This window comes from Canis lupus, chromosome 27 (genome assembly GCF_048164855.1).
Source record: "Canis lupus baileyi chromosome 27, mCanLup2.hap1, whole genome shotgun sequence".
Classification (NCBI taxonomy): Eukaryota; Metazoa; Chordata; class Mammalia; order Carnivora; family Canidae; genus Canis; species Canis lupus.
In genome coordinates, this window is record NC_132864.1 from 22,069,849 (window position 1) to 22,094,410 (window position 24,562).

General features: G+C 43.8%; 1 protein-coding gene across 7 annotated transcripts in view; it reads left to right on the top strand.

The window, feature by feature from the left end:
- CCDC60 (coiled-coil domain containing 60) overlaps positions 1-24,562 on the top strand; it is a 185,798-nt gene that overhangs the window by 93,389 nt on the left and 67,847 nt on the right. For 6 of the 7 annotated variants that reach the window (XR_012019319.1, XR_012019322.1, XR_012019321.1 and 3 more), the window contains 3 exons: positions 7,245-7,415; positions 16,541-16,648; positions 24,292-24,399. Coding sequence is in view for 3 of the 7 variants with exons in the window: in XM_072802755.1 (XP_072658856.1) it covers positions 7,245-7,415; positions 16,541-16,648; positions 24,292-24,399 (387 nt within the window). In the remaining 4 variants the exon portion in view is untranslated. The remainder of the gene's footprint in view (positions 1-7,244; positions 7,416-16,540; positions 16,649-24,291; positions 24,400-24,562) is intronic. The other variant, XM_072802756.1, reaches the window with a different exon arrangement.

The window sequence follows — 24,562 nt, forward strand, 5'->3', positions numbered from 1 at the left end:
GATAAATCTCTTCTGGTTTTTTTTTTTTTTTTTAAAGATTCTATTTGTTTATTCATGAGAGACAGAGAAAGAGAGAGGCAGAGACATAGGCAGAGAAAGAAGCAGGCTCCCCACAAGGAGCCTGATGCAGGCCTTGATCCCAGCTCCTGGGATCACACCCTGAGCTGAAGGCAGATGCTCAACCACTGAGCCACCCAGGCATCTTGATAAATCTCTTCCTATCATCAAGAATAAGTAGACATCTCCTGGACAGTTTTTAAAAAATTTTATGACCATTAGGAATCACATGAGGGACTGTGCTTCCCCTCTTTGCTTTAGACACGGGGAAGCTCAGGGCCAAATTAATGCACTAGGTCATGTGGTGCAGGTTTTGATATCCGTCTGACCTGATTTTTGCCTTCCTGTTTTGCCTGCCTTTGTCAGTTTTTAAAATTTTTTTGCCCCTGATACTTTTTGGAATAAGAGCATAAATAAGTGAAATAAATCTCTCACCAACCTCTTAATTTCTATAAAAAGATGGATAACTAAGATGCAAAAGTAAAGACTATGAGTTCTTTGAGGATGTGTTCACCTTCATAATGTCAGTGCCTCAAACAAAACTCAACACAGACTATGTGCCTAACACAGAATCCAAAATATCACAGGTGTCCAACCTAAGGTGTGCCACATAATATTCGAGCCCTTTCTATTTGCTGTGGCATGGACCATCAGCCTGTCACTTTTTCTTTCTAAATTAGTTCAATAAGGATGATGTTCACCATCACAGTCAAAGGCAATAAAAACAGTTATGGTGTTCCATTGTAATAGTATCACACCAATCACAATAGTTGGCTAGGGCTGTGGTAACAAAGCACTACAAACCAGGTGGCTCAGCAAAAGAAATATACTGTCTCACACTTCTTAAGGCTAGATCAGTGTGTTGGAGGGGGTTGGTTCCTTTGGGGGCCTGTGAGGGAAACTCTTTCCATGCCTCCCTCTAGCTTCTCATGATTTGCAGGTCATCTTGGCCTGTGGAAGCATCACCCCACCTCTGCCTTCTTGCTTATATAGGATTCTCCCTGTGTGCATGCCTGGGACGCAAATTTCCTCTTTTTTATAAGGACACCAGTCATATTGGATGAGGGATCACCTGACCCCAGCATGACCTCATCTTAACCAATTGCATCAGCAATGACCTTATTTCAAAATAAAGTCACATTCTGAGATACTAAAAGTTAAGGCTTCAACCTATGAATTGTAGAGGGGGAGGGGACAAAATTCAATCCATAATACACACCTTTCAGGATCTAGTTGGTTACAGGTTCTTCAGGGGAAGACAGAGGCTTTGAATTCAGACACTAAAATCTGAGCCCAAAGCCCACCAAATTGGCCATGCCTGTTCCATGACCGTGGGACCCCTCCCATTGTCGTGCACAATCGTCCCACATGATGAGTCTTCTCCATGCCTGCCCCCACTCTCTGACTAAAATCTGAGCCCAAAGCCCACCAAACTGTCCTGGGACAGACGCCTTTCACTGACATCCTTCCACTTCCTAAGAGAATCTGGATGGCACCAAGGGAGGTTTCACAGCTATAGGAGAGTTCTGACACCTGCCAGTCAATGACAACTCACTCAAGCTAGCCAAGGACCCAGTGGCCCATAGAATCTCTAAAGTCAATGAAAGGGATTTCCAGGGTAGGCAGGTGAGACTTTGCAATGGAAGTAGTCTGACATTTTATAAGCCAGCACTCTGAACAGCTGGACTCCACAGTTGAACCTACTACCTGGTTTCAGACCCATTGATAATGGCAGCACCTAAATATGGCAGCACCTAAATATTTACTGTGAGGATAAATAAGTTAACCCATGTATCCAGAAGTGAGGGAGTTAGGAGGGTGGGGCCCAGAAACAGTGGAGGGCAGGGCTAAGTTCGACCACAGATATGAAATCACATAATTGTCTAGTTCCCTACAAAGGCCTCTTATCTGCATGGTTTATTGCATCGCAAGAGCATGCTGGAAGCATTAAGTCTTACTGACATCCAACAGCAGAGAGGGGCCTCTACAACTGGGATACTGGGGTCCTGCACAAGAGGATATTAGATCGAGTTATTAGCAATGAGCTTCTTAATTAAAATGGTAAAATCTACTGCCTCTTGGAGTAGCACCCTGGAGCAAGTTTGTGTGGAAGCAGCAGGTCCCCGGACCAGGAGTGTCCCCTGGTATTTCCCTACATTTTCAAGTCTGGAGCACAGCACTTCCCTCCTTCCTTCCCTCCTTCATTTTCCCCTTCTTTCTGTTCTTCCTTCTTTCCTTTCTTCCTTTCTCCTTTCTTTCCTTTCTTCTTTTTTTTTTTTAAGCAAGACCTTTCTACCACAAGTAAATAAAATACCAATATCTAAATATAATATATTAGTAGCAAATCCAATATATTAGTAGCACAAATGTATTGTACAATATTACATTTTATTCAATGAAAAGTAAACTTTCTTAATCTAAAATTATACTTGCCCAGGGCCTTTGCATATGCTGTTCCCTTTACTTGAAACACTCTTCCCCTATGACACCTTCTTAGCAAGAACTATTGTTGATCATATATTTATTTTTTAAATTTAATTTACATTCAATTAACATATGGTATATTATTAGTTTCAGAAGTAGAGTTCAATGATTCATCAGTTGTATATAACACCAGTGTTCATTATATCACATGCCCTCCTTCATGCCCACCATCCATCTTCCCACCCCATCTTCCCACCGTCCCACCCCTCCAACAACCCTCAGTTTGTTTCCTATAGTTAATATATGTGCTGCCGAAGCGAACACTGTTTCCTATAGTTAAGAGTCTCTTTTGGTTTGTCTCCCTCTCTGATCTCTTCTTGTTTTGTTTTTTTCCTCCCTTCCTCTATGCTTCTCTCTTTTGCTTCTTAAATTTCACATATGAAGGAAATTATATGATAATTGCCTTTCTCTGATTGACTTATTTTGCTTAGCATAATACCCTCTGGTTCCATTCATATTATTGCAAATGGCAAGATTTCCTTTTTTGATGGCTGAATACTATTCCATTGTGTATATATATCACATCTTCTTTATCCAAAGTTGATCATCTGTTTAAAATTGCACACATACCCCCACCTCTGGCAGTCCTACTCTCCCCACATCCCTACTTTAGGTTCTACAGTTTACTTCTTTGTTTTTGTCTGTCTCCCCCTAAACTTATATGAGAGCAGGAATTGTGTGGCTGTTTTGTTTGCTGCTGTATCTTAGCCCCTAGAATAGTGCCTGTCACACAGTAAGCATTCAATAAATTTTTGTGGAATGGTTGATAATGATGCAGCTATTTAGGCAGACAGACAAATATCAAGATGGGCATGAATCAATGTAATAAAGAATCTGACTCTATTTTTGATGTGTGACAGTTGATAGCTTTCAAGCTTCCCCCACTGTCTCCTTCCCTTCTGCCCACACCTGGGCAAGTTAACAAGAAAGTCCAACTGCTGCTGCTTTTGGTGCTGGAGGGAAGCTCAAGCCACAGACAAGAGACTGCTTACCCCAGCCCCACTCCCTGACCATGATAAAATTCGAAACCAGTCACCCCTCCCTGCTCTTGCAGGCGGATTTCAGACCTGCTTGGGAGACTTCCCTGCTCTGCCCAGAAAACCTCATTATGTGAGTATTAAGTTGCTTCACACATTTTTAGTGCATCTGTGGTGTCAGTTTCAACCTCTGAACCAAATTTTGGGCAAGGGGTCTCAATGAAGTAACACAACAAAGGTTGCTGTCACATCAGCCTCGGGCCCCAGGTTGGTTCTGCAATTGCTTTGTTTGTGCTACAGACATTAGCACATTTGTGAAAATTAAGGGGTTTGTGAAATTAAGGGGTTGCCAATGGTAAATATTTTCTTTTTTATCAGGTTATCTTGTAACCTCAGGACACTCTTTTGATTAGTGAATTCAGAAACTTGAAAGCAAAATAGAAGCACATTGTTGTTTCAAACACCAATTCCACATCATATCAACCACTCGCATTCCTAAGCCTAAAAATAAAAGCCAGGCAAAAGCTTCTAGAACTGACAATTAAGGGCCAAAGTTATCTCTAATATGGTTTCACTGAGTTACCCTAGGTTACACATTCATTTATTTCTGCACAATTTTGTCTGAGAGGAAATAGATTATTTTGCCATGACCAAAATATGAACTGAGCAGAAAATGATGGATCTTTCCCTACAACTGGTTGTCTGGGTTGAACATGTGACATACAGTGTAGACATTCAGAAAAGTTGACATGAGCTGAGAAGCAGTTTAGAAAAGGATCACTGATGACCTGGCCATGACATATTGATAAGAAACTCAAATACCATATTTGGTCTAAGCTGCCATTGAAGCTAAGACACATCACTTAAAACAAAATAAGATTAAAACACTGCCAATTAAGTTAAAACAATGCTATTCCATCCCTTAGAATTTTTTTTCATAAAAATATTGTCATGATTTTTAAAGCTTTTCTTCACTCTTAATTTCTTACATATCACCGTTTGCATAAAAGGAAAAATATAAGAGAAACACATTGCTTAAGATGTTCTTCAAACTTCTTCATACTTAATGTCCAGCTCTTCTGAATCACGTTTCCATTAGAGTCAACAATGCTGGATGCAAGATTTCTTAAAACGATGCTTTGCTATTTTCACCAAGATTTTCTTCCTAGATGCTGACCCCCAGTCTACAAATTTTGATACTGGCCCTGTCTTGATTTTATAAGAATATGTCCAAAAAAAAAAAAAAAAAAACTGTGTTTCAGACCCCAGATCATGATCCATTGGTTTTGTGATCTAAAACATCAGGGGAGGCTTTTGTGTGTGGTCTGGCTGTCTGGAACTACAACCAAGTTTGAGTGTGTAGATGATAATAAACACAAAACAACTGCCATCTGGGTGGCATCATCTCAAACATGTTAAAATGTGAAAAAACATGCATTACAGAATTGGTCAATGCCATATAAATGGCAAGAAAAGCTTGTACAAAATGAATTGATCTGGTGTATGACAGGATGTTTTGTGGTTTTGTATTGTTATTAGCTAAAAAATATTGTTCATGAAAACTCAAATGTTTTTTAGATTCCTGAAGCATTTCTAGAAGTTCTATTTCTAGCAATTCCCAGATCATGGCTTGCTTCAATCCAGACCCCAAAGCCCTGTACCACCTGTTCCCTGCTAGTATTGCTAGCTTTAGCTCTGGCCATTCTCCTACATTCCTTCTGTGCTCCAGCTTTTTAAAGATACTTGTAGTTTCTTAAATGGGCCATCTTCAGACTCACCTGTCCTAGTCAGTTCCAACTGCTATCATGAAGTACGGTAGACCACGCGGCTTGCAAACAATAGAAGTTTATTTCCCACAGTTCTGGAGACTGGAAGTCTAGATGAAGGTGCCAGCATGGTCAGGTTCTGATGAGAACCCTCTCCCAGGTTGTAGACTGCTGGCATCTTGTATCCTCACATGGTGGGCAGCAGAGAGAAGGAAGCTTTCCCATGACTCTTACAAGGGTACTAATCCCATTCATGAGGACTCTAACCTTAATATCTAATAATCTATAACCTTATAATCTAATCCTACTTACCTTCCCCAAAACTTACTTTCTGATACCATCACCTTGGGGTAGTGTTTCAACACATAAACTTTAAGGGGACACAAACATTTGGTCCATAATACACCTCTCTGCATTTATAACTGCTATTCCACCAATTTCCCATGTTTTCCTACCGGTAAATTCCTTCTTACCCCCACAAATGTCACCTCATCCAGCAAGCCTTCTTAGACTTCTCTAGGTCCCTGTAGCTCTTTGTACATTGTGTTCAGAGTGTATGTTTGTGGGTGTGCTTCCTCTATGATACTATTAACTTTCTGGGGGCAGATTTGTTGTTTTACTGCTTTGTGTAACTTTGGTCTCCTCATAAGTACCTGGACTAGCGGGTTCTCAGGCAAAGCCTGCTATAGAAATAAATGAATGAAAAGTTATCATTGTGTAATGCAATTTGAAAAATCCTGGAAAAGCTCCACTTCCTACCTCCCAGCATTTTACCAGTAGACATTACAAGAATCCACTGCCGAAATGACAATGCCCTCAGTAATACCTTAATTCTTCCTAGAAAATGAACAAGGATTAATTAATCACATCAGAATCTAAGCATGAAAGTTTGCTGAGAATATTCCCATCCAAAACTAAGCACAAGAGAAAGAGAAGGAGACAGAAAGAAGCTACTCAGAAAAAAGAAGAGGTCTCACTTCATCGAGGAAGATATCTCCATCCACCCGCTAGTCTGAATTAGGTGCCTCCACCTACAAAGCTCAGAGTCCTTCTCACCCTCATCATTCTGTATCATCACTGACTCTTAGAACAGCATCCTGTTCATCACTGTATCTCCAAGTGTCAGCACAGTCCCCAGAACATACTGGTTGCTCAAGAGGAACTTTGGGAATGAAAGTGGATCTCAGAACCAACATTCATGCCTGGGGAAACGTGGTGGTGGTTCAACACGGCGCCTGACAACTTCTCAGACAGTCAGACAGGTGGACAGACAGAGAGATGTGTTTACCCCTTCTCCACCAGAGTGCTGCCAAATTCCAATCCTGAGGTGACAGATGGCAAAGTGGGGGAGGTGTGTAGACCCTCAGGCACAGAATGTCTTGGCATCAAGCCAATATCAAGATGTCTGATTAGGAAACAGTGGTTGAGTCAGCAAGAAAAGAATCACGAAGTCTCAACTTATGTTACTTGACACAGCAAGCACCTATACACTTTATTGACTCCACTTCCGCAGCCGTTGTGAAGCATATGAAGCAAATATGAGCATTTAGGCAAATCTGAGAGAAAGCAGCCTTGGCCAGGAGCCATATGGTACTGGGCCATACAGTACTGATCTGCTGCTGATTATCATGGATGAGCCCCTTTCCGTGCATAAAAGTGTCTCCTCCTGTGGGGTGTGGATTATTATGTTCATTTCATAGCACCTAACAGAGAGCCTGGCACATAGTAGATGCTGAATAAATATTTGTTGGATAACAGAGCAAGGAAGGAACTAAAACTAGAGAGGTCAAGTCCATCAAGGTCAGGTCCATCTGACTCTGGAGTTCCAAAGGCAAGAAGGTTCATGGGTATGAGGATGCCCTTCAAAGATGATCAATCCCAGGATAGCATGGTCCTGTCCTAATGGTCAGCTCAACTTTGTTGTTCTCTCCCTCCCTCTCCCCCAACCCCCTACCTGCAGCATGTTGATTCAGTCAGTGAAGGCAGGCCGTGGATACTTTGACATGCTGCGAGAGGAGAGTGCCTTGAAAAAGAAGCAACAGCAACTTCAGAAACTCGAGGAGGAAGAAAGACATAAATTCCAGCCAGCCAAAAGGATGTCAGAAATCCATTATGGCGAACTTCTTTTAAAGTAAGTAGATGGGGCAGATGCAATGCCTGACAGTCTGTGGAAGGGCCTGCAGAGTGAACACCACCTACAGACCAGTCCATTATGAAATGTCCATTTACATAACCATAGCAATAGGTAACAACCACAGTAATTATAATGAGTGTCTGCTATATGCTTTATGCACATCTTTTCATCTAAATTTTAAAACATTCCTTAGATAGGTAGTGTTATTACCCACCCCCTTTTTAGAGATTAGGAATAAAGTTTAGAAATGCTCACATAATTCCTTTGTGACTAAGATCATAAGTTAGAAATCATCCCTGAGTCCCAATCTGAGTGACACAAAATTCCTAAACTGTGCCTTTCTGCATGGACAGATTCCTAGGACACTTAGACTTGAATGAGGCACAAATCCAGAATGGAAAGGAGGTACTGAGGCAGGTGGACAGGAAAGAAACAGTGGAAATGGTCTGCCCTTGTAACCATTGTCCTATTGGAGCGGTGGTCTCAATCCTGGCTACACATTAGAATCACCCGGGAAGTTTTGAAAATGCCCAGGGGTAGATGGTGGAATAGGAGGATCCAAAGCTCACCTTGTCCCATGGATATGACTAGATAACACAAAATACCAGGGTGCTTCCCAGACCAATTACATGAGACTCTCTGGGGGTGTTGCCTGGACATAGTACATTTTAAGGTGTACATTTTAAAGTTCCCATGATGATTCCAATATGGAGCCAAGGTTGAGAGCCATTCTGCTAGGGCTTCAAGGACTCAAATTGCCAGGATGTCAGCTAAAGAGGAAAGGAACCCACAGCAGATTCCGCCTTTCCTCCACAGGTATGTCCTAAATTCTGTTCTTCACAGTGTTAATTTAGAGAAGTATCAATATGTGGGATTTTAAAAGAAAGATTTATTTATTTATTTTACGGAGAGAGAATCTCAAGCAGACTCCATGCTGAGTACAGAGCCTGACATGGGGCTTGATCCCAGGATCCTGACATCCAAGAGTCAGACACTTAACCAGCTGTGCCATCAGGCACCCCCTCATTATGGACTTCTTAAAAACAAAGGTCCTAGCAGTGAAATCCTACAGTGTGTGACCTTTCTGCATCTGGCCTCTTTCACTTACCAGAATTTTTTGAGGTTTATCCCAGATAGAAAGCAAATTGGTGATTGCCAGTGTTCAAGGGAGTAGGAGAGTGGAGAGTGATTGCTTAAAGGGTGGGAGGCTTCCCTTAGGGATGATGAAAATATTTTAGAATCACACTGAGGTGATGGTTGCACAACCATCACTCAAATGTCATTGAATTGCATCCTTTAAAACAGTTGATTTTATGTTATGTGGCTTTCACCTTCATGAAAAAAGTTGGGGTGTTCTGGTCTGTGAGGTCAGAGGGTCAGGGGGCTGGACACTAATGGTCAGGGATCTCCTTAAAGCTCAGGGTTCCAGGTGATAGATTCAAATCCCGAGTGCAAGAACCATGAGGTGCTGATACATTTCTAGTTACTCCTTCCCAAAAGTGTGGCCGTTGGGAATCCCCACTTATTGTAAGAAGGGCCTTTCCTTGAAACCTCATGTGTGCAAACCCTGAGCTATAGTTTCTGCCCCCCTTGCCCTGTGTGCTAATTTAGAAGGAAAGTTAAGTTTTTCTAGACTGGCAAATGTCCTTAAGACCAGGGCAGCACCATGCTAGCTCACCTCTGTGGTCTGGAGGTTCAGAAATATGGTTTCATTTTGGTCTGGAGATTTCCACTTTGTGTCAGCACTTTGCTTTTTTTATTTTAATTTTTTTCTATTTTGTTCAATGTTTTTTTATTAGTTTTACCCTAAGGGTTGATCTAATAAGCTGGGCTGTGCATCCATTTATTAATTCATTTATCCGTTCTAAGATGAGAGAAAATATTTATGATTTACCAACCCCACTCCATGCCTTTTAAGGAGCAGGCATCCCAAGGAGAAGCCAGTTTTGGAGAGCAGGGGCCATTCAGGGAAATATGTAGATACAGAGAAAGAGCAGAAGTGCTTCACCTAAGAGGCAGAATGGAGACATCGAGGAGACTGGCCAAGAGTATGAGCAGAAGGGACCCTTCGGGGGAGAAAAGAAGAGAGAAAAGCAGCCACCACTGGCAGAGAACAGAGATGTCTAATGGGGATTTTTATGAGGTTCTGCCTCATAGTGTAAGACATAAATCCATTTCTCTGTTTCTTCACAAGATCTTCAGTGAAGTATCAATGGTCCCATAGTGTAATATGGTCTTAGACCTTCATCTTAGCCAGTTGCAAAGTAAGTTTGGGAGTGAGAAAGCTATATTGATAGTGTGCTCCTTCTCACTGCACAATCAACCATTATATGTTGAAGACCTACTATGTGCAAGCCTGCTGGGGCCACTGAGCTATGAAAAGGATTAAGGTACAGTCCCTACCACATCCAGTAGGAGCACAATAAACCAACCCAAGGATGCACACTGAAGGGCCCACAAGTGTGCCCATAAAGGAAAAACACTCCTGCCATATGTTTCTCATTTCCTCTGATGCCATGACCATACTCACAACACTTCTGACACTAGATGTGTGAGATTTTCTCCCACACCAAGCAATTCTCTGCAATATCAGCGGGGCATCATATCATCCAGCTCAATTCTGACGCTATCTACCTGGAGGTAGCGTCAGATCCCACAGGTTAAGGACTCAGTCCCGAAGACTACCCCCACATCAGATGCCAACCACAAGCCCCAGGTTGTCACCTGTACTTCTGACTGACTGGCTATGAATCAGGGTTCCCCACCCCATTCCTTGGGTTTAATCGTTTTCTAGAGTGGTTCACAGAACCCAGAGAAACACTAACTTACATTTACTAGTTAATTATATAATAGAGGATACAGATGAATGGCCAGATAAAGAGCTAAAGAGGTCAAGAGATTCTGTCCACATGCAGCTGGGGAGTGCCGCCTTCCTGTTACGTTGATGTATTCACCAAGCCAGGAGCTCTTGGAATCCCATACGTTTGGGATTTTTATGGTGGCTTTGCCACATAGGTATGATCTATGATTAACTCAATCATCAGCTCCTCTCCCCTTTTCTGCAGGATGGTGAGTGGAGCTGAAAAGCTCCAGGTTTCTGAAGATGCCGTGGTCTTTCTGGTGACCAGTACCCATCATGAAGCTATCTAGGAGCCCACCCAAGGGCTACTCCTTAGAGCAAAAGACATTTCTACCATGTAGGAAATTCCAAAGGATTTAGGAGTTCTGTGTCAAGAACCAGAGTCTAAGACCAAATATTAGAACAAAAGATGTTCCTAGTGCTATTATCACTTAGGAGATATCAAGGGTTTCAGGAGCTCTATGCCAGAAGCAAGGGGCAGTAGATACTGTTTCTGTTATTAGAAATGCTCATTACCAATGCCCATCCCCTCAAGGTTAGGGGGCAGAAAGAGAGTCTGCATAGAATCCCTAGAAGTGTGACTTTTGAGTGGGATCTTTAATGCCAAATAGAAAGAGATGTGATTAGACACGTCAGTATCAGCCCAGCAGAAATTCCTATGGCCAGCATTTCTGGGTAGGAAGGCCAGAGTTGAAAGAGGAGGGCATTCATGGTGTCATCTTTTGGAATCATTATTTTCAGAGTAAAAAGAAAGCTGGCAAGTCATGACCTGAGCCACCTACATCCAGCCACTCAATGTGCCACCAATGTAGTCTGCTCATGGGATAGAGGCACATGATCAAGAGAAGGCCACTCAATGAGTAAGGGAGTTCTTACCCTCTCCATGAGTGGTCCAAGAGCTTAGTGCAAAATCTGCCTTCTCTGAGCCTGATGGTACTTAAAGCCTAGTACTCCTAGTGACACCAGCCAGCCAGTAGGCTTTCCCTGACATAAAGAGAAGGAATGAACTCAGGGCTCTTTTTTGCAGGGGTTGCACTCAGATTAATGGGTGCATGAACAGATGCTGGGGAAGGGTCGGAGGCATCTGTTAAAGACTCTCCTGCAACTTTTTAAATAGTTCTGTTGCCACGTCTCCCATGTTTGGGTATGGTTTTATAATTTTTTTTTTAATTTTTATTTATTTATGATAGTCACAGAGAGAGAGAGAGAGGCAGAGACACAGGCAGAGGGAGAAGCAGGCTCCATGCACCGGGAGCCCGACGTGGGAATCGATCCCGGGTCCCCAGGATCGCGCCCCGGGCCAAAGGCAGGCGCCAAACCGCTGCGCCACCCAGGGATCCCTGGGTATGGTTTTAATCCATGGTCATAGAACACAAGTCTCTCTTCTCCCATCCATGTTTCAGTGTGTGAGACATGGTTTATGTAAAATTTAATAAGTTTAAATATACATGAGACTATTCTTCTCATAGACATTGGTCTCTTTGTGTCTTACCTGGTGGATTCTATGAGCTGCACAAGTCTGGCTATTAAAATAAAAGTAGAGGCCATTACTGCGTGTAGCCACCAAATGCAAGTGGGGAAGCAGGGGTTACAAAATACCAATGGGAGATTCTCCATATCATCACAGAGTAGTGGTTAAGAGCACAGGACTTGGTTTTCATGTCCTGACTTCCCTCATACATAACTGTTTAACTTTGGGCAAATCACTGTACCTCTTTGAGCCTCCTTCACCCATATGAATGGTACCAAACTCCCAGGTTTGTTATGAGGATCAAATGAAACAATGCTTAGAGCAGAGCCTGGCATAGGAGACACCAGAAGCCCTCAGTAACTATTAGCTATTATATGCAATAAGGTGAATTTGATCTCTCTAGGCCTCAATTACCTAAAATCCTCAGATTTATGGCTAAAAATCTTCATTTCCAGGCAGGCTAGAAGGCATCTCTCATCTAAGAGCCGTGTGCTATAAATATAATTCCAATCATAGAAGTATCAAAAAGACAAGTGTTCATTTAAAATACTTTTTTTTTAACAAGGTATTTGATCTTGTGCATTATAAAAGCAAGAGGGATTATTCCACCCTCCCGCCCCCACCCCCTGCTGGATCCAAGGCCATAGAATAAATTCAGACAAAAGTTTTAAGTCTGACAAAGTAGGCAAAGGAAAAAGAAAATCAAGCATGTCCCGAAAGATTTCTGCGTGCTAGCAGTCTTTCCCACTGTGCCCAGTGACCTCGTTTTTTCATTGCAGATTTAGCTGAAAAGGTGAAAAAAACAAGGGGTAGAATTTGTCTTGTTATCCTGGTTGAGAGAGGACAGAAAACTAGACATTAAGGACTGAAACAGTTGGGTTAATGTCTATGTAATCTAAACCTCCAGGGGACAGGGTTGGGCCAGTAAAACTGGGCAAGCCCATGTATTTGCTTGTGGCTTCTTCAGCTCTAGGGGTTGAATAAAGAGCTCGTGGAAATGGAAATCAGCGGACCTAGATTCTAGTCCTATTTTTTAGTTAACTCTGTGACCCCAGAATTGTCCTTGAATTCTCAGGAGGAAGGTAAATTCCTAATGTGCATCCCCACTCCACCTCCTCTTCCTGCTTCCACCTCATTCCCTACATGAAACCAGAGTGATCTTTTCAAGACATAAGAACTGCTTTCAGCTTGGGGCACCTGGGTAGCTCAGTGGTTGAGCATCTGCCTTCACTTGGGTTGTGATAACGGGGTCCTGAGATTGAGTCCTGCATCGGGCTCCCTGCAAGGAGCCTGCTTCTCCCTCTGCCTATGTCTCTGGCTCTCTCTGTTTCTCATGAACAAATAAAATCTTAAAAATAAATTGCTTTCAGCTTAAAACCCTCCTAGGCTGCCATTCCACCACACAGGATAAAGACCAAAGCCTGAGCAGGGGTCACAAGACTCTGGATGGGTTAGTCCTCTCTTTTTCCCTCTGCCCCAGCCACATACCCTCCCCTACTTTTGCACTCATGATATGCACCCCCACTGGAAGGCTCTTCCCCCATCCCATTTACCTACTTAATTCCTGTTCAATTTTCAGATTTTAGCTTAATGTTTATTCCAGTTACTGTTGCTGTGAACAATCACTCCGAAACTTTTTTTTTTAAGATTTTATTTATTTATTCATGAGAGACACAGACAGATAGAGATAGAGAAGCAGAAACATAGATGGAGGGAAAAGCAGGCTCCGTATAGGAAGCCCAATGTGGAACTCGATCCTGGGACTCCAGGATCATGCCCTGAGCCAAAGGCAGATGTCCAACCACTGAGCCACCCAGGCGTCCCCACTCCAAAACTTAAGAACTCAAGACAACAAACATTTATTTCACTAACAAATCTGCAGCTTGAGCCAGGCAAGTAGGGAAGGACTGTCTCTAGCACTACTACTGGGGCAGCTCGAAGGGTCCATTCCAACAAGGTGAATCCACGTGGGTGGCAACTTGAAGCTGGCTGTCAGCTTGTGAGGTCAGCCAAAGCTGAGTCCCAGCAGCTGTGATTCTTCTCCCTATGAGCTTCTTCATAAGCTGCCAGCTTCATCACAGCATAGCTATGGCTGGATGCTAACAGTGAGCATCCCAAGACATGAGAAGAAAAAGCTGCCAGTTTCTGGAGCCTGGGCCCAGAAAGGGGCATCACACCAATTTCTTTTGACATGTTCTATTAGCTCAGCCACTCACAAAACCAAGATTCCAGGGGAAAGGTACATTTGGCCATCTCTCCCTGGGAAGAGAGTCAAAGAACTTGGGGCATGTGGTTCTGAATTGCCACAACTTCCTCCAAGAAGTATTCTCTGGCTCCCTTTCTGCCAAACTCCCTATTTTATGCTTTCAAAGAATCCTACACTCTTCCACTCAGCCTTATCACAACTGTGTGTTTGGTTATACCCATTTCTGCCCCTAGACTCTATCAGAAGGGAAAGGCTGGGTGTGTCTCATTCATGGCTGTGTCCACAGCCTCCAGCACAGAGATGTTCAATAAATCCAGGTAGACATGAATGAACCAGGGAACCCGTCAATGATTCAATCAATGAAGGTACTTAGACTGAGGCTCAGAAACTAAAAATGTCCTAAGGGAATGCACATGAAGCATGAAGTAATAAGGCTAATGAGGAGGGAGAAGCCAGGAGTGCATGAGTCTTGGGCAACCCGCTGAGAAGCCCACACCACATGTAAAGCAGGCAGTGACCTTGCTCTTGGTCCCCGCCTGACTCTTGTAGCCAGAACACGGGCCCAGACAGCTTTCAAGTTTGCAGAGCCAAAACTTTTCCATTTTTATGTTAAATCTCCCAAATTTAAAATACAGACAATTGATCCAATTACACACATGGTAGACTTATTAAAATGTGTCTACATGGGGCACCATGGTGGCTCAGTGGTTAAGCATCTGCCTTTGGCTCAGGTCGTGATCCCACATTGGGCTCCCTAATGAAGCAGGGAACCTACTTCTCCCTCTGCCTAGGTCTCTGCCTCTCTCTCTTTGTCTCTCATGAGTAATAAATAAATATATTTATAAATATATATAAATATATAAATAAGTAAATAAAATCTTTTAAAAAATGTGTCTATGGGCTAGATACAGTTATGGGCAAAAGAATATATACCCTATGACTCAGGTATGCCAGAAAGAAAAAAATACTATTTTCTATAACTGAAATGACTTACTCCATGATGGTGGAGAAAAAAATTAATATGGTATTCAATGTAACTTGTTCTGTTTCATTTTGAAACAGTCTTATTTAGGTAAACGTCCAGTGGTTTCAAGGATGAAGTACCTGTCTGGGTTATGTCTCTCTTCTCTAAGCAAGCCTCCTCTTCCCCTTGCCCAGATGGTGTCTCTACAGGGCAGAGCACTGGGCTCTGGTTTCCCATGGCAGCCTGCCTGGTGTCCATGGAGGTTATGACTAGTTTTGGCTGATCTTTGGGGGCACACCTGTGCCCGCTTCTACTAAAGTTTGAGATCCCCATATTTCATGGCTGATGTGACCAACCAATTAGACAGCAGTCTGTAGAATTGGATGAAACCTCTTTAAGGAAAGGACCAGAAATAGGAGCCACAAACTCCAGGCAGTTCTTTGGCTGTGTCTCGTGCCTTCATTTCCACTTCTCATTGTCCCATGGCCAGGACCCCATGGACAGGCTGGAGCCATCTTCCTCTCTCAAGCTAGAATTATTGCAATACCCTTAACTGGTCTCCTTGTCTCTGTCCTTGCCCTCCACCCTCATCATGATCATTTTCAAAACAGCAGCCAGAGGATCCTTTCTGAATACAAGTCAGACACATCTTCTCTCAGCTCAAAATCCTTTACTCTCATTTAGAGAAAAGGCCCAAGTCCCCACAGTGGTCTGGAAGGCCCCTGTTCTCTCTCTACCCTCTCCCCCTCACTACCTTGCTATCTTTGAAACACAGGCCCACCTCAGGACATTTGTACCTGCTGTTCCCTCTATCCAGAATGCGCTGCCCAAAGATATCTGAATGACTCACTTCCTTATGCACTGCAGATTTTTTATCAAATGTCACCTTCTCAGTGACACCTCCCCTCATCACCCTATTTAAAATTGCAACTCCCAGCCTTCCCAGCCCTTCCACACACTCTCCCTGCTTTTTACTTCACCAGAGCAAGTCTCACTACTTACTATAGCAGGGAAGGGAAGGTTAGCACTCTAGCCCAGGGGCCACATCCAGCCCCTAGGCTGGTTTTATAAATAAGAGGGTTTTAAAAAATATTTTATCCATTTTTTTCATGAGAGACACAGATAGAGGCAGAAACATAGGCAGAGGGAGAAGTCAGGGAGCCTGATGTGAGACTTGATCCCAGGGCCCTGGGATCACGACCTGAGCTAAAGGCAGCTGCTCAACCTAGGTGCCCCTACAAGTAATTTTATTGAAACACTGCTATTTATGTATTGTTTTCATATGTCAATGGCGACACAGACTGCATGGCATAAATATTTGCCTGGCCCTTTCAGAAAACATACCCCACCCCTAATATACATTAACATACCATGCCACTTCCCTGTTCATCTTGTTGATTTTCTTTGTCCTCCACTAGAATATGAGGTTCATGAGAGCAAGGGTTTTTATATGAACCGTTCACTGGCTGCATCTAGAAGCCTCATCTCTTGAGCCAGAATTATTGCCTGGTACATAGTAGGTGCCCAATCATATCTGCCAAATAAACTCTGGCAAGAGAAGAGGTGTTTAAAACTGCTGCTCCTTGCTCACTCTGCTTCTCTCTTTCTGCTTCTTCTCCAGCACATACGATGATGAGAAGGTAAAGAAGATGGGCGCTGGAAATGTACTCCGCCCATTCATCCCCGTGCACAGCTGCATCCTCTCACCCTCACTACCTGAGGCTCACGTGTAAGTACTCCCTCCTCTGGCTCGTCTGCTTGCTAGCTTATCCATCGAAACCAAGGTGAAATGCCTCAAGGAGCTAACAATGCATTGGGAAATGTTGAGCTGCTCCTTTGTCCTCCTGAAAGGGACACAGAGCCTAGAGCTGGCAGCGCTATTTGACGTGCAAAAATAACAGAAAGCAGACATGGTGCTTTAGAGCTAAGTGGCAAATCAGCTGGGACTGAGTCATTCTGTTCCTTACCAAGCCAGACACTCTAATGTCAAATAGTTTGGAAAGCCTGATAAAATCCGTCTGCAGCCTTCGCGGAGCGTGTGCGACAATGTCTCAGCCTGTGCTCAAGGGACATGTTTTTCCCCAAAACTCAAGCTATTTCCCAGAGAAGCACCTGTTGTCTCCTGACCCAAGGCATGAACTCATTGCATGGTGTAATAGGGGCTAATCAACTCTCCAAAGAACACTCTGGTTTCCTCAAACCTTGGCATCTTGTTTCCCTTGTGTCTCTTCCAAAGAATTCCAAACCCAGTGTTTTCTTTTTTGCTAGTTAGCACACTTTTCAACTGGAAGATTTCAGACATGAAGATAGAGGCTTTTGACTTTGGGGCAGGGTTTCTCAACCTTGACATTACTGACATTTGGGGATGAATAGTTTTTTGTTGTGAAGGACTGTCCTGTGTATTTTAAGGGATTTGGAAGCATCCCTCCACCCTAGATGCCAGTAGCACCCCCATCCCTAGCTGTGACAACCAAAAATGTTTCCAGACATTGACAAATGGCCCCTGGGGGCAAAATCATGCCCACCCTCTTCACCTCCCATGTTAAGACTCACTGCTTTAGGGCAATGAAAATGGTGCAATGGATTGTCTATTTCTCCGTCTGCCTAATGAGTGTCAAATATTTATTAGGTCCCTATGGTGTACAGAGTAATAATGGCATTACTGACTGCTCTATAGGCATATCTCATTCAGTTCTCTCAGCAGCCCTACTGTATAGGTATATTATCCCCTCTCTGCAGATGAGAAAGCAGCAATCAGAGAGGTGTGCTCCCTCGCCCAAGGTCACAGAGCTCAGCATGTTGCATGTTGCTGAGGGTTTTAAGCCAAGTCTATCTGATTGCACAACCCAAACGCTCATCCCCACACACTACACAGAAAGTATATCCCAAAGCCTTGCCTTTGAGGAGCTCATGATATATTTGAAGAGCCACATCTCATGTACTTGGAAGAGTAAAACAATGCATCATCATCATCATCATAATCATCATCCTCGTCAATATCCCTCCCTAATATGCCAGTTTTTGATGAGCCCACTGCCTACTTTCCTCCTACTCCCCTTTGATTGATATTACGATTGGATTTTTGATAGACTTATTTGTTCAGGGGCATTCAGACTGACAACTTAAACTTGATGTTCTTAAAACATCTCCTTGCAAAAATAGGCTTTGCAATTTCTCAACATGTCCCTTGGAAACACTTGCACTTCTGTCTGTCTCTCCGTGGACAAACCTTTTGAAACCAAACTGTGTAGATCAGTGGTTCTTAAGCTTTCACTTGTATATGAATCCTCCAGGGATGGAGGTGAGGATGATGCCTGGAAAATGTGTATTCCTGGGCCCCACCCCTCAATTCATTTGGTCTGAACAAATTGAGGTTTAAATCAGCCTTGGAAGTAATTGGAGATTTTTCTTATCTTCCTTCAATGCCAGATAAGGAAACTGAAGCCCAGAGAGGGGCAGAACCTGCCAAAATTCTTACAACAGGAATTCTGAATCCTCACTCCTAAATCAGATCTTTACACAGGTTTGTTAGGTAGGCCAGGATGATGATGACGATGATGATGATGATGATGATGATGATGATGATCACAGTGATTATTGTTGGTGTCTATTATACCCTAGACCAAGGGTCAAAAAACTTTTTCCTAAAGGGACAGCCAGCAAATATTTTGACTTTGCAGGCCAGATGGTCTGTCTTCCAACAAACTTAACTTTGCCATTGCAGCATAAAAGCTGCAACAAATGGATATGGCAGTATTCCAATAAAGTTTTATTTGCAAATAGATGGTAGCTCCCACTGACTATAGTTTGCTAATGCTGCCCTTTCTTCTTGGCTGTTAAAAGGCTCTTGCTGCATTTGGTGACTACTGTATCAGTAATTTATTGCTGTATTACTGAATACCTCACAATGGAGTTGCTTCAAACAATAACCATTTTTTTTGTTGCTCACAAGTCTACAGGTCAGCTGGGTGGTTGTGCTGGTCTGGATTGGCTTGGCTAATCCGGGCTGGGTTTGTGCATGTGGGTGTGCCCAGATGATGGGTGAGTGCAAGGCTGGCCATCTATGATGGCCTCACTCACAGGTCTGTTGGTTGGCTGGTTGCTCGGGTGACAAGAGTAACTGGGCCACATGTTTCTCATCATGCAACAGGCTAACCAGGGCAGTTGGGAAGGGGTCCAAGAACAGGAGCCTGAGCACCAAAGTCTCTTGAGGCGTAGGCTCAGAATGGACGCAAAGACACTTCCACCACATTCTATTGGCCCAGGCATCAAGCCATCCCAGATATAAGGAATGGAGAAAAGATTCTACCTCTTGATGGGGAAAATGAAAAGTCACATTGCAAAGTGGGTGGATGCAGGGAAGGACATTTTCGTAATTAGTATACCCAAAGGCATCAGGGCAGAGCATGCCCGATCAGTTCTCAAATCCTGAGTTGTCACATTAGCCAATATAGATCAGAGCCTGGTCAATCCCTTTTATCCAAGGTAACTGATCCCCAAACTGGCTGAATATTCTGAATTGACCATATGGAGATCAATTCAGTCATGTCAAGGGAGATTTCATCTTTATCTGCAAAAAGGTGAGGGGGATGGTCTCTAGAAATGAGAAACAGCTCCTCCTCCCCTCTCTGAGATGATGGCCTGCCCTCACAGCCCTCCATAAGCAACAGGAGCAGTGCCTGCAACCTGTCCAAGGCTGTTCTTAGCAGTAGGCATGGTGTGCCTGAAATGGCTTTGTAGGCATTTTCTGATTTCTCTTTTAGTAAAAGCACGAAACGTTTTCTTCTCCGGTATGTTTTCGCCCACTATTATGCGGGCTGGTATGGCAGTTTCAATAGAGTGAGCTACTCAGGTGTGCTCACCTCAAGTTCCAAACGTGAGGATTTTAGAAGCAGGGTTTGCACACTCATCCCTGTTCAGTGTTTTCATCTATCATGCCACATCCTTAAGAAAATAAACGTCCACTTTTTTAATTCAGTAAAATCCAAAATACTGTGCTATGATCTGACATACAATCATTATGAGAAAGTACTGATTTCTACTGAGCATGTTTCTGGATGCTTTTTTTCTTTCTTCCCCCCGGCCCTGGTTTATTTTACCATACATTAGATGAACAGGTTCGAGGCACTTTTTTTTCATTAAGACTATTATTTTTTTAGAGCATTCTTCGGCTCAGAGCAAAAGTGTGTAGAAGATACAGAGATTCCCTGCCCCATCTGTGCTCAGTCTCCCTCATGATTCAGCAACCCCCACCAAACGGTGCGGTTGTTACGACCAATAAACCTATGTTGACAACATCATTAAAGTCCATAGTTTACATGAGGGCCTCACTTGGAGTTGTGTGTTCTCTTTGGACAGATGTATAATGACATATATTCACCATCGTAGTGCATCCAGAATATTCTCACTGCCCTAAAGCCCTCTGTGCTCCACCTGTTCATCCCTCCCTCCCCACATGACCCTTAGCAACCACTGACATTTTTACCATCTCTATAGTTTTGTCTTTTCAAGAATGCGTACAGTTGGAATCACAAACTATGTAGCCTTTTTAGATTGGCTTCTTTCACTTAGCGATGTGCATTTAAAGTTCCTCCATGTCTTTTCATGGCCTCATAGCTCATTTCTTTTTAGCACTGAATATTCTATTGTTCTAGGTGTATGTACCACAGATTATTTATCCCTCTACCTACTAAAGGATATCTTGGTTATTTCCACATTTTGGCAATTATGAATAAAGCTGCTATCTATAAATATCTTGTACAGGTGTTTGTGAGGCACTTTTTATAAATAGAGAATAAAGCCCAGACCCATTGGATGAAACTCTATTCTAGTGAAAAGGAGGGCTCTCCCTGGTAATAAGAAACAACACTAATACCAGAGATAAAGCACAGATTCAGAAACCAGGCTGCCTGGGCTAAGATTCAAGCTGTGCCTATTTGCTGGCTTTTTAAGATTTTGGACAAGTTACAGGGCCTCAGTTTTCTTATCTACAAAGTGGGAAAACCAGTAGTACTTTCCTCACAGGGATGACCTTAGTCAGCATGTAGAACACTTAACACAGAGTCTGCTGTCACAGTGTAAATGCTCTGTGGGAAAATTTTACTATTTTGCTGTTATCACTACTCTTCATTATCTCAGTGGTTCTGCAAATGAGAATTTTGCCCAAGTTATCATCTCCAGAAAATGTCAGATTTGATCCAGTTCCCTACCACCACCTTCGATTCAGAAGCTAGTAATATACTGAGCCTACTCTGTGCCCAACAGTAACCTGCAGTGGACAAGATTCTGAAGCTTGTAGGCTCCTGGACTAGAGACAAGTAAGCAGGTAGCTACAATAGAGTGAGAACTGGGAATGTAGGGGCAAAGAGATATGCTATAAAGATGGGATGCTTTAGAATGCTTGAAGAGAGCCTAACCCAGACCTGGAGAAATCAAGGAAGGCTTCCTGGTGGAGCTGACATCTGAGCTGGGAGGCAGAGAAGGAGGAGGAAGAGGAATATATATTAGAGCAGAGAACAGTCCCAACCACCTCTTGTCACCCTCACTAACAATTCCTGCCATTTTATAGATGAGGAAAGTGAGGCTCTGGGAAGTTAAGTAATTTGGCCAAGAACACATAGCTAGTAGGTGGCAAAGCTAGGATTTTAACTCAGGCAGTGCAAAGTTGAGAGGAAGGTGAGCCTGAGCAATGGAGTAGAATTTCCCCAGGCTATAGATGACAGAAGAGGGGCCATGGGGAGACTTGAGGCTGGTGAGGTGGATAGAAGTCTCATAGGTCTCAGTGTGTTAGTTTGCTATAACAAAATTCTTCAACAGCAGAAATTCACTTTCTCATCATTCCAGAGGCTGGATGGATGTCCAAGATCAAGATGTCAGCAGGGTTGGTTTCTTCTGAGGCCTCCTTCTCCCTGTGTCTCACATGGTCTTTCCTTCTAGCATGTGCACCACTAATGTCTCTCTGTGTATCCAAATTTCCTCTTCTTATAGGAGGAACACCAGTCAGACCGGATTAGGGCCTACCCTAGTTAGGGGGCCTCATTTTAACATAATCACCACTTCAAAGGCCTTATCTCCAAATATGGTCTCATTCTGAGGTCCCCAGGGGTTTAGAACTTTCACATATGAATTTTCAGGGGGACACAATTTAGCCCCAACCAGATGGTGTAGTTTGAAGATTTTGAGCAAGAGAGGGATCAAGTCAGGTTTATGCCTGTGTTTGTCACCTGTAGAAATGAATCTGATGCTCGCATGCCCCACATCCCCATCATCATGACCAAGCAGACCCCACCTCACCAATTAACTCCCTTTGATGATCCCTTACTCCCAGTCTCCACCCTACACAACCCAAAGACCAGTCTGGTAGGGGCTGTCTACAGTGAAGAGAAGAGGATACATCTCCCTGGGCCTTTTGCAATGTCCTGGGTTATGGTGAGACTAACATGAGAAGCCAGGCACATGAAACAGCTAGCTGTTGCTCTTGGAGAATTGCTGGACATGGCCCAGTGCTCAGAGCTGCTGAAATGCACCTATGAGGACCACGGTGGTGCTAAGTGGGAAGAGAGACGAGAATTGGAAGGGCTATGGGCTTGCAGGACCTTTATATTAGAAATGAGGGAATAGCAGGTGTTAGAAAAAATGTATGGGAAGAAAGGAGGAAGGAAGGGTTCCAGTGAAGAAGAGAGAGCAGCTTACCCTGGTTTTCCTAAGACCTGGTGGGCATAGCCACCTTGGAGGAAGTGAGGGGTGGGGTAGTAGGGGAAGTCCCCTTCAAGCTGAGAGTAAGGGACACTTCTCAAGTGATTCACCGGGACACCCCTGGGTCAGCAACATCCTTGGGCCCCACCTTCTGAAGTGGCACCTTCCTGGAAGCAGAGAGGGAGGATCCCTTCCTGCCCCTCTGCACATCAGGCTCGGGCATCCTGGGGATTATTGATCAAGATCAACTTCAGAGAAGAGCAATTATACAGGTTCATAATGGAGGCATTTCACCCATTAGTGTAAGAGGAGAGATCATGCAGGGAGGGGGTGGCCGGTCGGCACTCCACCTTGCTTCCAGGAAAAACGCAGGCAGCAGGTTAACCCTCTCCTGACCTCACACCCTGGGCGACCACTGCATCGGCTTTGTCAGCACCTCGGACAGAGCCAGGACCCATAAAAGCACAACCTCTGGAGTTAAACAGAGAGAAATGTGTGGGAAATATTAGAAAGGGAGACAGAATATAAAGACTCCTAACTCTGGGAAACGAACTAAGGGTGGTGGAAGGGGAGGAGGGCGGGGGGTGGGGGTGAGTGGGTGACGGGCACTGAGGGGGGCACTTGACGGGATGAGCACTGGGTGTTATTCTGTATGTTGGTAAATTGAACACCAATAAAAAATAAATTTATTTAAAAAAAAGAGAGAGAGAGAGAGAGAGGGCTTCAGATCACCAGTCCTAGGAGTGTGACCTTGAGCAACTGCCTTTACCTGAGTGCCTCACCTGCAGAGAGGACATACTAACAGTACCCTCCCTATAGGGTTGTTGGGAGCCCTGAATGAGATATTCAGATCCCACTTCTGTCACCAACAAGCTGTGTGACCTATAGCAAAATGACTATAGTTCTCTGAGCCTCTTTAGACAATGATTCATACCCCTGCAGGTTGTTGGGAGAATGAAACAAAGTGTATAAGGTGCCCTAGTCAATGCCTGGCTCGCTGTAATATGAGATGCCACCCCAAATCAGAAAATACAGGTTAGATATGCTTTTATACAGTGTTTTAGTTACATCTTCAAATAATATGTTCAATGTGGTTTTCTTCAACATCCAGCTGCATTTTCTGGCAAATGACCTATAAATTTAAAACAATGGGTCCAACTGTTAGTCTGAGGGGAGGAGGAAGATTACAATAAATCCAGTTTCCTGGTGTTTCCAGCATTCTTTGACATTCTTAGTACATTTATTGTACTTTTATCAGATGAACAAATTGATACTTGTAGAAAACGAATGTTCTTCAACCCACTCATTTGCCTGAGTCAAGACCTCTAGCTGTGAGACCCCTCCATTGTTTCTCCCTTCCTACATGGAAACCGGCATACGGTCATGTTGTGTCAAATCGTGGCTCTGCCACCTGCTAGGTCAGCAACCTGACACAAGTTCCTTCACTCCTCTGAGCCTCAGATTCCTCATCTGTAACATGGATCCATGAACAGCTCATGAGCCCACTGCAAAGGCTTGATGAGATGAGGAATGGGAAATACCATGCCTGAAGCATGGCAATAGCTCACTAACTGTAAACCAGTACAACTGTCTCTGTGGCCATTATTGTGAAGGACGTAGTTCCACAGGATCTCACTGTGCTTCCCCCCGCCCCCCGCCGCCCCTCTGTCTTTGCAGGGAGCCCCTCTTCCGCCAGCTCTGTGCCCTCCACTGGCTTCTGGAGGCCCTGACTATCGACCGCACCCGCCACACCATGAAGCCTGTGATCACCTGCTGGGATCCAAAGTAGGTCTCAGCCCTTCAACCCACTATAACCAGCAGCAGACTGTGTCATAGGGGAGAGCCTCCTATCTGTTTTTCCCCTCCTTTTGCTATTTTTGGAGGGTGGGTTGCTTTAGGAGTTCTCTGATCCAGACAGGGTGAGCTTGAAGCCAGGGCATACAGCTCA